Genomic DNA, 15,659 nt, shown 5'->3' on the forward strand with positions numbered 1-15,659 from the left:
CTCCAGGGTACATTTAGAGAGAAGGAGGAAGTTAGTGGACAGGGGTTTACTTCAGCACCCTTTCTCCAAGGCGCTGGGTGACTAGGATGGTGCTAGTAGATCCTCAAAGTTTTCCAAGTCCTCAGGTGACTCAAAAGCATCCAAAAAGACTAAAAAAATGGAGGGTATAGGGTTATCGGTTCCACTGTCCTCGGAACCGAGTGTCCCTTCTGTTCAGAGCCAGCTCACAGCTTTGGAGCCGGTCCCTGAGATTCCCTCATCTCCTCTGCTCCAATCAGCACCTTCAGTGCACTCCTCGTAGTCTTCTGTCAGCCTCTCAGATATGGATATGAACCAGCTAGTGCAGAAGCTTTTACAAGCACCAGACCTTGCTAAATTGTTGTTGGCTCCGATGCCTTCGTCGGAGCTGAATACCATTAACCTGGACTTGACTACTTTTCCTCCAAGCCATACTGGACTTTCGGAGCTGAAGGAGCCCGACCTGATAGTTGTTGAGCCTGTGGAGCTGAGACCGGGGACTCTAGGGGCCGACACTCTCCTGTCGGGTCCGGGAAGTATAGTCGTACTGATTTGTCAGTGCCAACTCTTCCTCTCGGGGCTTTGGCTCGGATGAGCTCGGCTCCTACCTCGGGCTCGGAGCCCATGGCCTTGGTGCGGGAGGATCAGACTGTCCCTTCGGATCCATCTACCCCTTCTCGTCGGAGCCATGGTGCATTTGATGCCATGAGGAGAGTCCTGTCTCCGAAGACATCATCAGCATCAGGTCTGGCTTCCTCCTCCTCTCAAGCACCTGTGTCTGCTCCTGCTTCTACCGGTCCACCCACCCAATCATAGAGACCCTGAGCCTCAAGTAGCCCCACAGGGCACCCCCTGCCTCCCCAGATCCCCCCACTGAGGAGGTACCCAGGAAGAGACTGTGCAAGAGGAGGCACTTGGACTCCCCACAGGAGTCTTTGACTTCTGACACTGACATGGATGAGTCAGAAGGGTCCCCTCAAGCCCCCTCTGAGGATATCTCCTTTGCAGAGATATTAGAGATCCTTAATCAGAGGGGTGGTTGGCAGTCAAAAAGCCCTACTGAAAATGAGTCAGTGCTCTTGAAGGTTTTCGGGTCTCAACCTTCCACTTCTTGGGTGTCTCCACCTTATGATGAGCTCATGGAGCTGATCTCTCATAAGGCGTGAGAGTCTCTGGAGGTCATGGAACCTGTCCCTTGGAAGCCAAATAAGTTCATCTCTGCCCCAGTGGACAAAGCCTTTTTGACTAAGGGAGTTCCTGTTGATGCCATTGTGATGGCTGCGGCCACCAAAAAGGCAAAAAGGAAACTTCTGAGACATCCTCATCTATCCATCCTCCTAACAGAGATTCTAGGATCATGGATAGATAAGGGAAATGCATGTTTAGTTCAGCGACTTTTTCCCTTCAATCACTGAACTATTTAACCCATTTTACAAGACTACAAAGAGATCTCCTGAAAGAGCTAGGAGTTACTCTCCACGGTACGGTAGCTGCAGGTGTTGCCGACAAAGTTAGCACACAGCTCGATACCCTAAACTCAATTGTGAACTCATCCATGCGTCTCATATCTTATGCAGCTGATGGTTCAAGTAGAGCCACTAGTTCAGGCATTGCTCTGCATAGACAAGCATCTCTGTTCCTTTGCGGAGCCTTTCAAGTCTTCCTTTATCAACACCCCATTTGATGGCTCATCCCTGTTTGGGCCCAAGGTAAAGGAAACTCTAACCAGGTGTGAGCAGGAAGGCAAGACTCTATCTGCCATTGGGAGTCCATTTTTCTACCCCTACTCGGCCCTATCCCAAGGGCCCTAAGGGCGGAAAAATGTGGTTCCGAAAAGCACAGGGAGCCTTTCAGGACACACATGGAGAAACCCCCTCTAGAGGCAGAGAAGGGGATTATAATGGAAGACGCCACTTGTGCAGTGGGGGGGGGGTCTGCAACAGCAGGGTGACAGAGGCCAGTTCTCTGGTCAGCCCTACCAGCGCTCCTGAAAGGAGACCCGGCTGTCCGGCACTGGAGGCAGTCAGGGGTCACTTATTTTTGTACCCAGAAGCATGGCTAAGCATAACGTCCGATACCTGGGTACAAAGCATAATTTCCAGAGGGTATTTCATACTGTTCTCTTCCCCTCCCACTCCTGTAAACAGAATCCTGGATGTTCCACCCTGTCTCAGGGAACAAGCAACTATAGAGGTCCGCACATTGCTAGAAAAAAGAGTCATCCAGCCAGTCCCAGCAGACCAAGTTGGATTCGGAACTTATTCAGGATTCTTTTTGGCTCCAAAGAAAACAGGGGACTGGAGACCTATCTTGGACCTCAGCAGACTCAACCAATTTGTAAAAAAAGAGAAGTTCTGAATGGTCACGCTTCAGGCCATTCTTCCCTTTCTAGGGAAAGGTGATTGGATGTGCTCCATCGATCTCAAGGATGCATACTACCACATAAAGATGGACAGATGCTCCAGAGATCACATGCATTTCCTGCTGGGAGCCAATCACTACCAGTTTCGAGCCCTGCCCTTTGGTCTCACTACAGCCCCCAGAGTGTTCACCAAATGCATGGCAGTGGTCACAACTCACCTGAGGCATCTAGGATTCCAAGTGTTTCCATATTTAGATGATTGGCTCCTCACTGTTACCACCAGGCATCAATTGATTCAGGAAACACAATCTACTCTGACACTCTACCACCACTTAGGTGTTACAATCAACTTCAAAAAGTCTGCCTAGTTGCCATCGCAGCATACCGTCTTCCAGTCGAAAGGGTCTCACTTCTTCACCAACACGTCAACTCATTGGTGTCAAAGAACAGAGCTACAGCCACAGAGGTCTTGAAGGTACTAGGTTTGATGGCGGCAGCAATTCTAGCCATTCCACTCGCAAGAATGCATATGCAAATTCTTCAATGGCTCCTGTTCGCTCAATGGTCTTACTAAAAATTACCATTGAACCATATGATCCTCATCACAAATTTGTGGAAGAGAGATCTTCAGTGGTGGTTGACGTCTATTCATGCCACAATAGGAAGACCCTTTGTGTCCCCCCCCAGTAGCCACTGTGACCATGGATGCTTCCCTGATAGGGTGGGAGGGGGCATTTTCAGGGAAAGACTGCCCAAGGCACATGGACGGATCAAGAGTCACATCTGCATATCAATGTTCTGGAGTTGAGAGCAGTACTTCTGGTGTTGCAGTACTTCCAGGACTCTCTTCCTCTAGGGACAATTGCAATTCAGACAGACAACTTGTCAGTGGTCTGGTACTTGAGCGAACAGGGCGGAACCAAGTCTTACCCCCTTTGTCGAGAAGCCCTTAGGGTATGGCAATGGGCTGTGTCATCCCAGCGTTTTCTGTTAGCAACGCACATCCCTGGGAAATCCAACATGATAGCGGACAAGCTGAGCAGGGCAATCCTGTTGCCTCATGAGTGGTTTCTCAACCAACACATTGCGGACTTGATTTTCCACAAATGGGGCCAGCCTTGCTGCAACCTTTTTGCCAGTCACATCAATACCAAATGCAGAAGCTACTTTGCCCTAATACCACCTCCAGGACATCCCCCGAGAGACGCACTCGTACACGATTGGCCTCCAGGTCTCCTATATGCATTCCCACCAATTCCATTGATGGTTTTTACAGAAAGCAAAATCACTGGGAAGGACTGTTATCCTCATAGGCCCCCCAATTGGCCTCGACAGATTTGGTTCCCTTTCCTTCACCATCATCTGTTGGAGGATCCATGGATCCTGGACCCAGTTCCAGACCTCCTGACACACCCATCAGGGGACCTCCATCCTTCATTGCAGTCTCTAAAGCTGACTGCTTGGCTGATCTGCTTCCCCAAATAGCCAGGCTTCATTTACTCTCAGATGACACAAGACAAATTCTATTGTCTTCTCATAAGCCATCCACCGGAAAACTATATCGCAGTAAGTGGAAAAGGTTCTCCATTTGGGCCAGTATACAAAAAATTGACCCTTTCCGAGCTCCTCTGTTGTCCATTTTAGACTTTTTGACAATGATTTTTAAGGAAGGAGCAGCAGCTGCCACAGTTCGGGTTCAGTTAGCCGCCATATCAAATTTCCACCTTTGTTTCGATGGGTTAAATATTATGGCCCATAAGTTATCTAAAGTTTGTCTCAAAGGTGTTTTTCACATGAAACCTCCTGTCAAAATCCCTTATTCTCCGTGGAATTTTAATTTTATGCTGTCTGAAATAATTCTTCCCCCCTTCGAACCAGCATCATCTTGTGATCTCAAATTTTTGTCCTGGAAAACTATTTTTCTAGTGACCATTAATTTTGCCCGTAGAGTGTCAGAACTTCAAGCATTATCTATCAGACCTCCTTACATGATTTTCCATGCTGATAGAGTATCTTTCAGAACAAGCCCCTCCTTTTTGTCTAAAGTCTGTTCTGAGTCCAATATCAATCAGGTTATTGAGTTGCCAGTCTTTTTTCCCAACCACTCTAGCAAATTGGAATACATGCTGCACAAACTTGACGTACACAGACAGCTCAGATTTTATCTTGATAGAACTAAGGATGTTAGAAAATCAGATCAACTCTTTGTATTCTTTTCGGAGGCCAGAAAAGGTAGACCAGTGGCTAAAACAACCCTTTCAAAATGGTTATCGGATTGTATCTCATTTGTTCATGCAAATGCTAACATACCTTTGCCACACAAAGCAAAGGCTCATTCAACCAGAGCCATTTCTACGTCTACTGCTTTTCAAGCTAAATTGCCCCTTGACAACATTTGTGCTGCAGCCACGTGGTCTAAGCCTCATACCTTTATCACTCATTACAAAGTAGATAAGGCTTCCAGGGACAGGTCTTCTTTTGGTTCCATGGTCCTGAAAAATGTACTCCCGTGAGCCACCCAGGATTGCGGGTGCTAGGGACACTACCCATCAGTGAGAATAAATGGCGAGATTTAACAACTTCATATAAAGAAGTTATTTACTTACCATAACGTTCCATGTGAGTTGTTTATCTCGCCTTTATTCTCATGTCCCTCCCTCCATCTCCCTCCTGGCTGACAGTTGACCTAGAGGCTAGTATCATCCTGGTTGTTCAATACTTCTTCCTTCCTGGGGAGTGCTCCCCTTACAGGGGTATATATACATACTGCAAACAAGATCTGAGGTAATTCCAGCAGTGCATCATGGGATAAGGGGCTTGGTCTCGAGCTACTGGCAAACCTAGAGCTTTGCTATCGGCCGTGTTGGAGCCGAGGATCAGCTCCGAACCAATCAGTGAGAATAAAGGTGAGATAAACAACTCACATGGAATGTTATGGTGAGTACATAACTTCTTTTTTTTTGAGATACAGGTCAAAAATATGAGGTAAAAATCTGGGCATTCTGGGAAAATCTGGACACTCGAGAGGTATGGTAGGTGTGTTTGTGTATGTATGTATCTATGTATATATGCATGCTATGTGTTAGTGTGTATGTATGTATATATGTGTGGTGTGTGTGTGTGTGTGTGTGTGTGTGTGTGTGTGTGTGTGTGTGTGTGTGTGTGTGTGTGTGTGTGTGTGTATGCATGTGTTTACGTATATGTGTGATATATGTGGGTGTGTGTGTAAACATATAAAGAGAGAGTGTGAGAGATCTCTCTCTTTATATATATATATATATATATATATATATATATATATGTATGTGTACACACACACACACACACACACACACACACACACACACACACACACACACACACACACACACACACACACACACACACATGCACACGTGTTCAAAAGGTCAGCCCAATTCCCTTTCAGCAAATGATGAATAAATATATAAATGCAGGTAAATGTGTGCTTATTTGCATTTTTGTTAATTGCATAAAATTTATTTTTGTGACTGTTTTTGACATATAAATGTTTGAATTGTGGTTTCTGTCATACTGACACTCTTACTTTTCTCTTCATCTAGATTTGGGAAGTGGAAGGAGAAGATGACCCAATGTTGCAGCACGTCTGGCTCGATGAAGATGTAGAGACCTTTAATTTACAAAGGGTAAGCCGAAACGAAAGACTCTGCAGAGACTGCCAGTGCAACATATCCAAACTGAACTGCAGGCTCCAATTAACAGACTTCTGGGGCATTGTGGGCTGTATCTTCACTAACCCTTACTGTGCAGCTCTCATACTAACCCTCGGTTGTGTCGTACCAACCATTTTAGCCTTCGTCATGTTTGCTCATTCACCTCCAGTGGACATCGATATATCATACAATGCCTTTGAAATCCGAAATCATGAGTCTTCTCGACGTTTCGATGCGCTTACTTTAGCTCTGAAATCCCAGTTTGGATCATGGGGAAGAAGTCGAAGAGATTTCGCTGATTTAGCATCTGAAACATTGCAGAAACTTATTTTTGAGCAGTTGCAGCAACTTCGAAACAATACCTCCCACTCAAGTGATCTTTCCAAAAGCAATTATGCAGAGTCTTTGCTGCAGGGAAGCAGGGAATATGATAAACAACATACCGTAATAAGTACTTTGGCTAATATTACAACAGATGAAGTCCACTGCAGGCAACATATTACCAAACGTCAAGTAGCTCCGCATAGACAGCATAGGAGTACATATGTAAATACGGACACACAAACTCATGCCCATTGGAAGATGGAACTTATATTTCTGGCAAGAGGTGATGACGAAAATAATATTTTTACCAAAGAACGCTTGGTAACTATTCATGGCATTGAACAGAAAATAATGAACCACCCTAGATTTCGGGAGTTCTGTTGGAAACCACACGAGGCTGTGAAGGACCTACCCCTTGGAGCATATGCTTATTGTTCTCCCCCCAGTTCTTTGATGACTTATTTCTTTCCAACGGAAAAGAGTGGAAAGATTTACTATGATGGAATGGGAAATGATCTTGCAGATATTCAAGGTGAGTCTAACCTGTCGCTGCTAGTTTTGTAGATCAAAGAAATTCAGTTCTTGCGCAACATCATTTTGTTTCACTGTACTTACATCTCCTGTGCAGAAACGTTTAATGTGAGGTGATCTAAATGATTATTTAACGTAATGATCTGCAGACTGGAATGGACTGTTCCTGCAGCCTTCATTTACAATATTAAGTTAGTATGCCTAAATAAAAAAAGGAAAGGAAATGCCCCTTGATCAATGTTCATTGTTCACTGATTGTTAAACAAGCTTGGAGCCTGTTAAGAGACCTTCAAGGAGTTTATAACCAAAACAACTTTCAGTCATAGGCCCCTTGTCCCAAGCCTCTCATCAGTACATTTTTTAAAGTAACAAGGATAGCGGTTTTCCATATCTTAAGAGGAACTGCATTCCATTAATTAGTCCTGCACATGTCCTTAGAACTGGTACATTCATGAAGGCATCATTATTGCATATAGTAAATAATATCTCAGCTTAACCCTAAAACATAGTTGCTAAGTTGTCATTGTTAAATATTTATGGCTAGATCTCAGGTCATCCCTGGCTAATCTACAGTTGATTGAAAATGAAGATAACTACAACAGCCTTTCCACATAAGTGAAATCTTTAATGTGCTGTTCTACTGAACACAAAGGTATAAGCCAGCTTACGTAATGTAATTAGATGATTCACTTTCCTTAACCGAGCATCATTTACAGAAATCATGACAGCTAAAACCTGAAATATCTGCAACTGTGTAAACTAACATCTGACATATAAATATGTGCACAGCATACTTGCTGATAGGAGGGCCACAGCATTTTTGTGATTGGAAGGGCATCTTGACTCGATGTGATGACATTTGGACAGATGTTGGGAGGGCAGCAACATAAGTAACTAAGTAGAAAATCTGCATTTCTTGTAAAACATTCCATATCAGCCTAGCAGATACCTATTAACTAGAGTAAGTAAATGCAATTCTTGATGTAATTAATAGAATGGAAACACACTATATTATTACTGTTTTATAGAATCCACCTTACACCTTTCAGTGCAGGATTGTAGCATCTTCTCTAACAGGTCAGTATTGTGTCAGAGTGTTGTGTGATGCAGTTTCTTCTTCTTTTTTTTATTTTTTTATTTTGTTCTTTTGTAAAACTTTGTAGTGTATTGCTTGTCTGAAACTGCCATTGTATTTCATGTAATATTTTAAACTCACCTGATCTGTCTTAGATCCAGGTGTATACATCAATGACATTTTAGGACTCATTTGACTACAGGTGTCCAACAGGTCTGCCTCCAATACTGAGCTACAATGATTTATGTAATTTTAATTTCCCCTTGCATGGTACTGTGGCACAGTGACCTTGGAGTAGGTGAAATTAAGAAGTGATAAAGGGGACACTGTATCCTTCATGGTCATTTAAAGGTTCCTTCTGCCCACAGTATATTCTTGAATTTCTCTTTATTTTTGGGGGAGATTGATTCTTTAGTCAGTTCTATTCATTAAAACAGTATTTGTCAGAATATCCTTTATTAAAACATCTTATACATGTTTCATCCTCAAACTAATAAGTTAAAAGAAATACATTATCACACTTTAAAGTATGTCTTAAAAGCTGCAGAGTGTGTGTGGACAAAAAGTTGTACTATGTTTTACGCATTCCTTGCTTTTTGCTTATTAAGCAGCCCTTCTGATGATCTGTTTACTTCAGTTTTGCCCTGTTGCCAGCCAACTATCTGGCTTCAGCTGTATCTCAAGCACCACTGACACCAGGAGATTTTCTTTTTGTGTATTATATCCCCTGCCTGTCGGCCTCCTAACACAAGGGTTACTCATGCATAAGGTGATGAAAGAGCTATCTCTAATTATTTTAAAAGTCAATATTCCATTTGCAGTCAATTCTTAGTGCTGAGGCTTCCCTGTGTGGTATAAACTGTATCATCTGCTTGGTACAGTTAAACCTGACCACTCTTGTCTCTCCATACGAGGTATAAACTGTATCAACTGCTTGGTACAGTTAAACCTGAACACTCTTGTCTCTCCATATGGGGTATAAACTGTATCAACTGCTTGGTACAGTTAAACCTGAACACTCTTGTCTCTCCATATGGGGTATAAACTGTATCAACTGCTTGGTACAGTTAAACCTGAACACTCTTGTCTCCATACGGGGTATAAACTTTATCAACTGCTTGGTACAGTTAAACCTGAACACTCTTGTCTCTCCATATGGGGTATAAACTGTATCGACTGCTTGGTACAGTTAAACCTGAACACTCTTGTCTCTCCATACGGGGTATAAACTGTATCTTCTGCATGGTACAGTTAAATCTGAACACTCTTGTCTCTCCATACGGGGTATAAACTTTATCAACTGCTTGGTACAGTTAAACCTGAGCACTCTTGTCTCTCCATACGAGGTATAAACTGTATCAACTGCTTGGTACAGTTAAACCTGAACACTCTTGTCTCTCCATACGGGGTATAAACTGTATCAACTGCTTGGTACAGTTAAACCTGAACACTCTTGTCTCTCCATATGGGGTATAAACTGTATCAACTGCTTGGTACAGTTAAACCTGAACACTCTTGTCTCCATACGGGGTATAAACTTTATCAACTGCTTGGTACAGTTAAACCTGAACACTCTTGTCTCTCCATACAGGGTATAAACTGTATCGACTGCTTGGTACAGTTAAACCTAAACACTCTTGTCTCTCCATACGGGGTATAAACTGTATCTTCTGCATGGTACAGTTAAATCTGAACACTCTTGTCTCTCCATACGGGGTATAAACTTTATCAACTGCTTGGTACAGTTAAACCTGAACACTCTTGTCTCTCCATACGGGGTATAAACTGTATCAACTGCTTGGTACAGTTAAACCTGAACACTCTTGTCTCTCCATATGGGGTATAAACTGCATCAACTGCTTGGTACAGTTAAACCTGAACACTCTTGTCTCTCCATACGGGGTATAAACTGTAGCAACTGTTTCTACATTGAAGCAAGCAGTTAGCTATAGTTTAAATGTAAAAAAAGAAAAAAAAAATTTTTTAAGTAAAACCTGAAAGGTGTAGTGCTCTGTGTAGGGTATAAACTGTACCAGCTGTTTGCTACAGTTTAAATGAAAAAAAAAAAAGATTTGTATTTATTTAATTAATTATTTATTTATTTACTAAAATGTAAGCATGGAGGGTTAGGGCAGGGCATAAAAAGGACCCTGAAAGGCTGGGACATGAGCTGACAGGGTCTGTATCTGGCTGTCTGGTTGGTGGGCCAGTAGAAGGAGTGGATGTGTTTCTTTTTTTTTTGCTCTTCACTTGATGAGCTTGGGTGGGACCAGCACAGGGCACTGGTTCAGCCATTACACTTATGTCCACTAATGAGGAGATCATCGCTGGCAAACTTTTTATTTCAGTGCTTCATCTACGTATGTAGTGCCTGCTGCCCTTGAAGAATACATTGTTTATGTTGCATTAAATAACTGGTGTTCTGGTGATACTGCCGTAACATTTCCTTAACTAGATCAGCTGTGCAATAGGAAATGACTGGCAAACAGCATCATCAGGTTCATAGTTACTAGGCATGTAGCTCCTTTAAGGGACTTAGCCTAAATCCCAATTGCTCCAAAGCACTGTTTGGTTAAGTTACTAGCTGAATTTCACACAGTAGGTAAGTGAAGGAGGAAAAATTGAAACCCGTAAGTGAAGGAGGAAAGACTGAAACCCAGCACCCTTATACAGAAACCAGCTCACTAACAACTCGGAGCTGTAGCCCTCTGTACTAACTGTCAGAGTAAGAGTTTTTAAGTAAATGTCAACATCCTTTACAGTCAGATCCTGTAAACTGTACACTACTTACTGGATTCAGAAGATTCGACAGTTCTGATCATCACTCCATATCACAGTACTGTACACTACCTACTGGATTCAAAAGATCCGACAGTTCTGATCATCACTTCATATCACAGTACTGTACACTACCTACTGGATTCAGAAGATCCGTAGGTTCTGATCATCACTCCATATCACAGTACTGTACACTATATACTGGAATCAGAAGATCCGACAGTTCTGATCATCACTCCATATCACAGTACTGTTCACTACATACTGGATTCAGAAGATCCGACGGTTCTGATCATCACTCTATATCACAGTACTGTACACTACATACTGGATTCAGAAGATGTGACAGATGTTCTTCGTGTTTCACTGTTGCATTTGGGTTATCTGCCTCCAGGTAGTCCTCAGCCAGCCTGAATACCAGAGTCTTGGATTCCTGTGTCAAATGTTGTCTCTTCTTCCATGACGTCAGGTCGTCAGGGGTATAAAACATGCAGCCGACGTCATTACATCAGTCTTTCTTGCCACGTGGTGCCCGAAGCAGAAGCAGTTCGCAAGTGCCAGTCGGCCGACTCCTGAAATTTTCATTTTCGAGTTTCAGAACCAAAGTCTTCGAAAAAAGCTAATTACCCCGTTACGGATCCTTTTTCTTGCTCTTAACCGATGTCAGTAAAAGTTAACAATTGTCTTACCTGTGCAAACCAAATACCTCATAAAGATTTTCATTCGTACTGCATTCCTTGCTTAGGCCCAGACCACGATGTCCCTCGCTGTCGGTTTTGTGCCTTATTCAACCCCTGAACTATTCATCATTGGTCTATTTTCGCAGCAAATTATTTTGGTACTCAGTTTAACTATCCAGAAATGGTTTCAGTAAGCCATCCGACTACTGATATTCCGAGAAAACATAAAGATAAAGACAGAGACAGACAGCATAGGTTCAAAACTGCCGACAATGCTTCTGTTAAGCTAGTCACCAATTCGCCGGTACTCAGTGAGGTGTTTTCGCAGCCCCTGATACCCTCTACTTCAGATTCGCAGGCCTCTACTGAGACCCATTTAGAGTCCGGTATGCCGCGAGATGCTTCTTCAACTATGGAACCTGCATATGTCTCTACCTTGGATGGGTCCAGAGCCGCTGTGCAGGCACTGGCTTCTGAGGGTGTATTCAGGCCTACAGATTTGCATTTCAAACCGGCACCATCTTCTTCATCAAGGCCTAAAACTCGACCCACACCTAGAAAACCGACGTCCAAACCGCATGGTCAGACCCATATGCCTAAAAAACAAATGCTTAGAATGGCTGAAGACCTTATTACTTTAATTAGGGGAAGCCAGCCTTCCCCCTCTAAGAGACCTAGAACTGATTTTCCTTCTGATTCTTCTGATCAGGATTCTGAAATTTCTGTTTCTTCTGATTACCAGGATTTGTCCTTATCTACCTATGATGATTCAGAGGATTCCATTCCCTCTGCTTCCCCACCTGAAGATTTTTCTTTTGGTGAAACCTTGCACACTCTTAGAGAGCATTTCCACTGGGAAAGCCAGGATTACTCTGACTCCAAAAAGAGGCTTAGGGAATTCTTACTCCTCCCTCAACACAGGTCTTTAGCTGTCCTTCCTGTTCTGGACATTGTAGATGATGCCTTCTTGGAATCTAGGCTGGCCCCAGACACTTTACCTCCCAGAAAACCTGACAGGTATTACAGAGTACCTGATTCTCACAAGTTCCTCTTCAAGAATCCTACTGTGGATCCAGAGACCATTTCCCAAGGACCAAAAGGCATTAAGGCTACTGCTGCCAAAATCCCAACCCCCTCTGATAGATTCCAGGGCCTTGGACGGATGGGGTAAGAAGGTATACACCTGCTACTTTGGCCATTAGGGCCTTAAATTGCCAGTTTCAAAGTATCAGCAACATATTATGGGACTACTTAAATAGAAATTGATGTTGATTCCTGACTGTGCTGAACATAAAGAATTACAAGATTTAATGCATTCTGCTGAACAAGTTCGTAAACATACTTTGCAATGTGGTTTTGACTCTTTAGAAGCATCTTGCAGGGCTGCTGTCACTGGGCCTGTACGTAGAAGGCATGTTTGGCTTAAGGAGCAAAACTTGCCAGATCATGTTAAAGCTAAATTACTGGATGCTCCCTTAAACCAAGACCACTTGTTTGGAAACAAAGCAGAAGAAGCCCTTAAAAAGATGGAGGAAAAAGCTAAATCTATGCAAACTGTTAAAGATTTCCTGCAAGTACAGCCTCCCAGATTTAGTAGGCATTGGCCTTCTAAGAATTGGTCCTTTTCAGTGTCTTCCAGGCCTCAGTCCAAACCCAGGAACAGCAGACCACCTAGGCTACAGTCTCAGGCTACACACAGGCCTAAGCAGTGGAGGGCTCACACTTCCAAAGCTGAAAGTAGTAAGACACCTCCCTATGGAAAAATGGCACAATGACTTAATCTTAACCCTTTCAAGCCCTGCTCAACTGCCTGTTCCCTTAGGAGTAAAGCTCGTCCTGCATGCAAAAAAATGGGAACTCATTACCCAGGACAAATGGGTTTTAAATATTGTTTTCCAAGGATACAGATTCCACTTCCACACCTTACCAACCCCAAACGGTTGGCCAGACCTACCCCCAAATCAGTGGGCAGAGGCTCAACAGCAGGTTCTCTCTCTTCTAAGTATCAGGACTATTCAACCTGTCCTGGCAGAAGAAAGGGGACAAGGTTTTTACTCAAGACTTTTCCTGGTACCCAGAAAAGACAGCTCCTGGCGTCCTATCCTGAACCTCTCTATTCTAAATACCTTTTTGGTAATCCCAAAATTCAAAATGCTAACACTTCAACAGCTGTTTACTAAGCGAGCAAAAGATGCCTGGTTGGCAACCTTAGACTTAAAGGAAGCTTACCTGCACATTCCAATAAGGGAATCTTGCAGGAAATACTTATGCTTCAGAGCAGGCTCCATGCACTATCAGTTCTCTGCACTTCCCTTTGGCTTATGTACTGTGCCCAGGGTATTCACAAAGTGTCTAGCTCCAGCCATTGCATTTTGCAGGCAGAGAAATTTTCAAATATACCCATACCTGGACGATTGTCTAATTCAGGCAGAAAGCCAGGACATGCTATTAAAACATCTGGCATTTGTAAAGAAACTTCTAACCTTGCTGGGGTACACCATAAACAAAAACAAATCTCATCTAGTACCCTGCCAACAAATTGTATTCCTGGGAGCAAGCTTGAACACAACTTCCCAGATGGCTTACCTCACACCAGAGAAACAAGTTTATTTAACAGCTTACTTCAAACTATTGGCCACAAAGACTCAGCTATATGCAAGGAAAATCCTGCAAGTCCTGGGGTTCATGGCCTCTTGCATTCTACTAATTTCATATGCAAGACTGCATATGAGGAAACTACAATGGTATCTAAAAAGTCTATGGTGTCAACATTCTCAGGACCTGGAGTCAATGATTCCTATCATTCCTTGTATAAAGACAGAGTTCCTTTGGTGGGCAGAGGCCTGCCACCTCAACAAGGGGCTCCCTTTCAATCTATCCCCTGCCGCCCAAACCCTGACTACAGACGCATCAGACTATGTATGGGGGGCTCACTTGGCAGAGTGGTACATTCAGGGCAAATGGAACCCGAGTCAGATGCACCTGCATATCAACCAAAAAGAAATGTTAGCTGTACAGAATTCCCCGGCAGCCTTCAAGGACCACATCCTTCCAGGACAATTATTGGTAAAGGTAGACAACACCACAGTTATGTGGTACATAAGCAAGCAGGGGGGAACCCACTCGTACCCTCTGTGTAGACTAGCCATGGCTCTGTGGAACACAGCCTTGAGCTACCAAGTGCACCTACAAGCTCAATTCCTGCCAGGCAAGCTAAATTCACTGGCAGATGACCTGAGCAGAAATCTCATGGACCCACACGAATGGAAACTGGAACCAAAAATATTCAACCTCTTGAGGAACAAATGGGGGAATCCAGAGATAGACCTGTTTGCCTCCCCCCAGAACTACCAATTGGGCAAATTCTGGACAATGACTCCCCACAGTCAAGCTTGGAAAGTGGATGCCCTATCCTTTACCTGGGAAAGCCTCTCGGTTTATGCCTTTCCCCCTCTGCCTCTCCTATCGAAGGTTCTGCTAAAGACCAAACAGAACAAACCAAGGACAATTCTTATTGCGCCAGACTGGCCTCACCAGCACTGGTAGCCCCTCTTGCACAGCATGATACTGCTGGATCCATGGTACCTACCATGGCACTAGGGTTGGGAGGGTGGCCTAATGGTTAAGGTGTTTGCCTTACAAACACAAGGTACAGGGTTTGAATCTCACAGGGGATAATTGGCTAGGCTTAAAATGGTTCGCAAGGGCAGTTAGCCTAGTACTAACCTATGAACCTATGCACCTCAGACACCTTCCCTGCTGTCCCAACAGGCGGGCCAGATTCTGCACCCTCAGCTTCAAACCATGAACCTTGCAGCCTGGCTAATTCCTTGAGCTCTCCGATAGCATCCCTTAGTAAGCAGGTGCTAGAGGTCATTCTGAAAGCAAGGAAACCTAGTACTAGAAAATCCGATGCTGAAAAGTAGAAAAGATACTGTTCCTGGAGCCAGACCCAGGATATGGGCACTATGGTGCCCAGTTTACCTCATATTCTTCAGTACTTAACAAAAATGCTCCACAAGGGACTATCCTTCTCATCAATTAAAATTCATGCCTCTGCAATTTCAGCACATTTTAATACTGAACCTCCCCTCTTCTCTCACCCCCTGTTAAAGCAATTCCTCAGAGGGGCTAAAAATTTAAGACCCCCCCAGGCGAGCCCCTACTCCAGCCTGGGACCTTAACTTTGTATTCGAAAA

The 15,659-nt window shown here is 43.7% G+C and overlaps 1 protein-coding gene across 1 annotated transcript in view; it reads left to right on the forward strand.

The window, feature by feature from the left end:
• Window positions 1–15,659, forward strand: part of DISP3 (dispatched RND transporter family member 3) — a 2,757,501-nt gene that overhangs the window by 1,376,029 nt on the left and 1,365,813 nt on the right. The window contains exon 3 of the mRNA XM_044063608.1: window positions 5,962–6,928. Within this exon, the coding sequence (XP_043919543.1) occupies window positions 5,962–6,928 (967 nt within the window). The remainder of the gene's footprint in view (window positions 1–5,961; window positions 6,929–15,659) is intronic.

The sequence above is a fragment of the Protopterus annectens genome, chromosome 2.part1 (genome assembly GCF_019279795.1).
Source record: "Protopterus annectens isolate FY-2018-M chromosome 2.part1, PAN1.0, whole genome shotgun sequence".
NCBI lineage: Eukaryota > Metazoa > Chordata > Ceratodontiformes > Protopteridae > Protopterus > Protopterus annectens.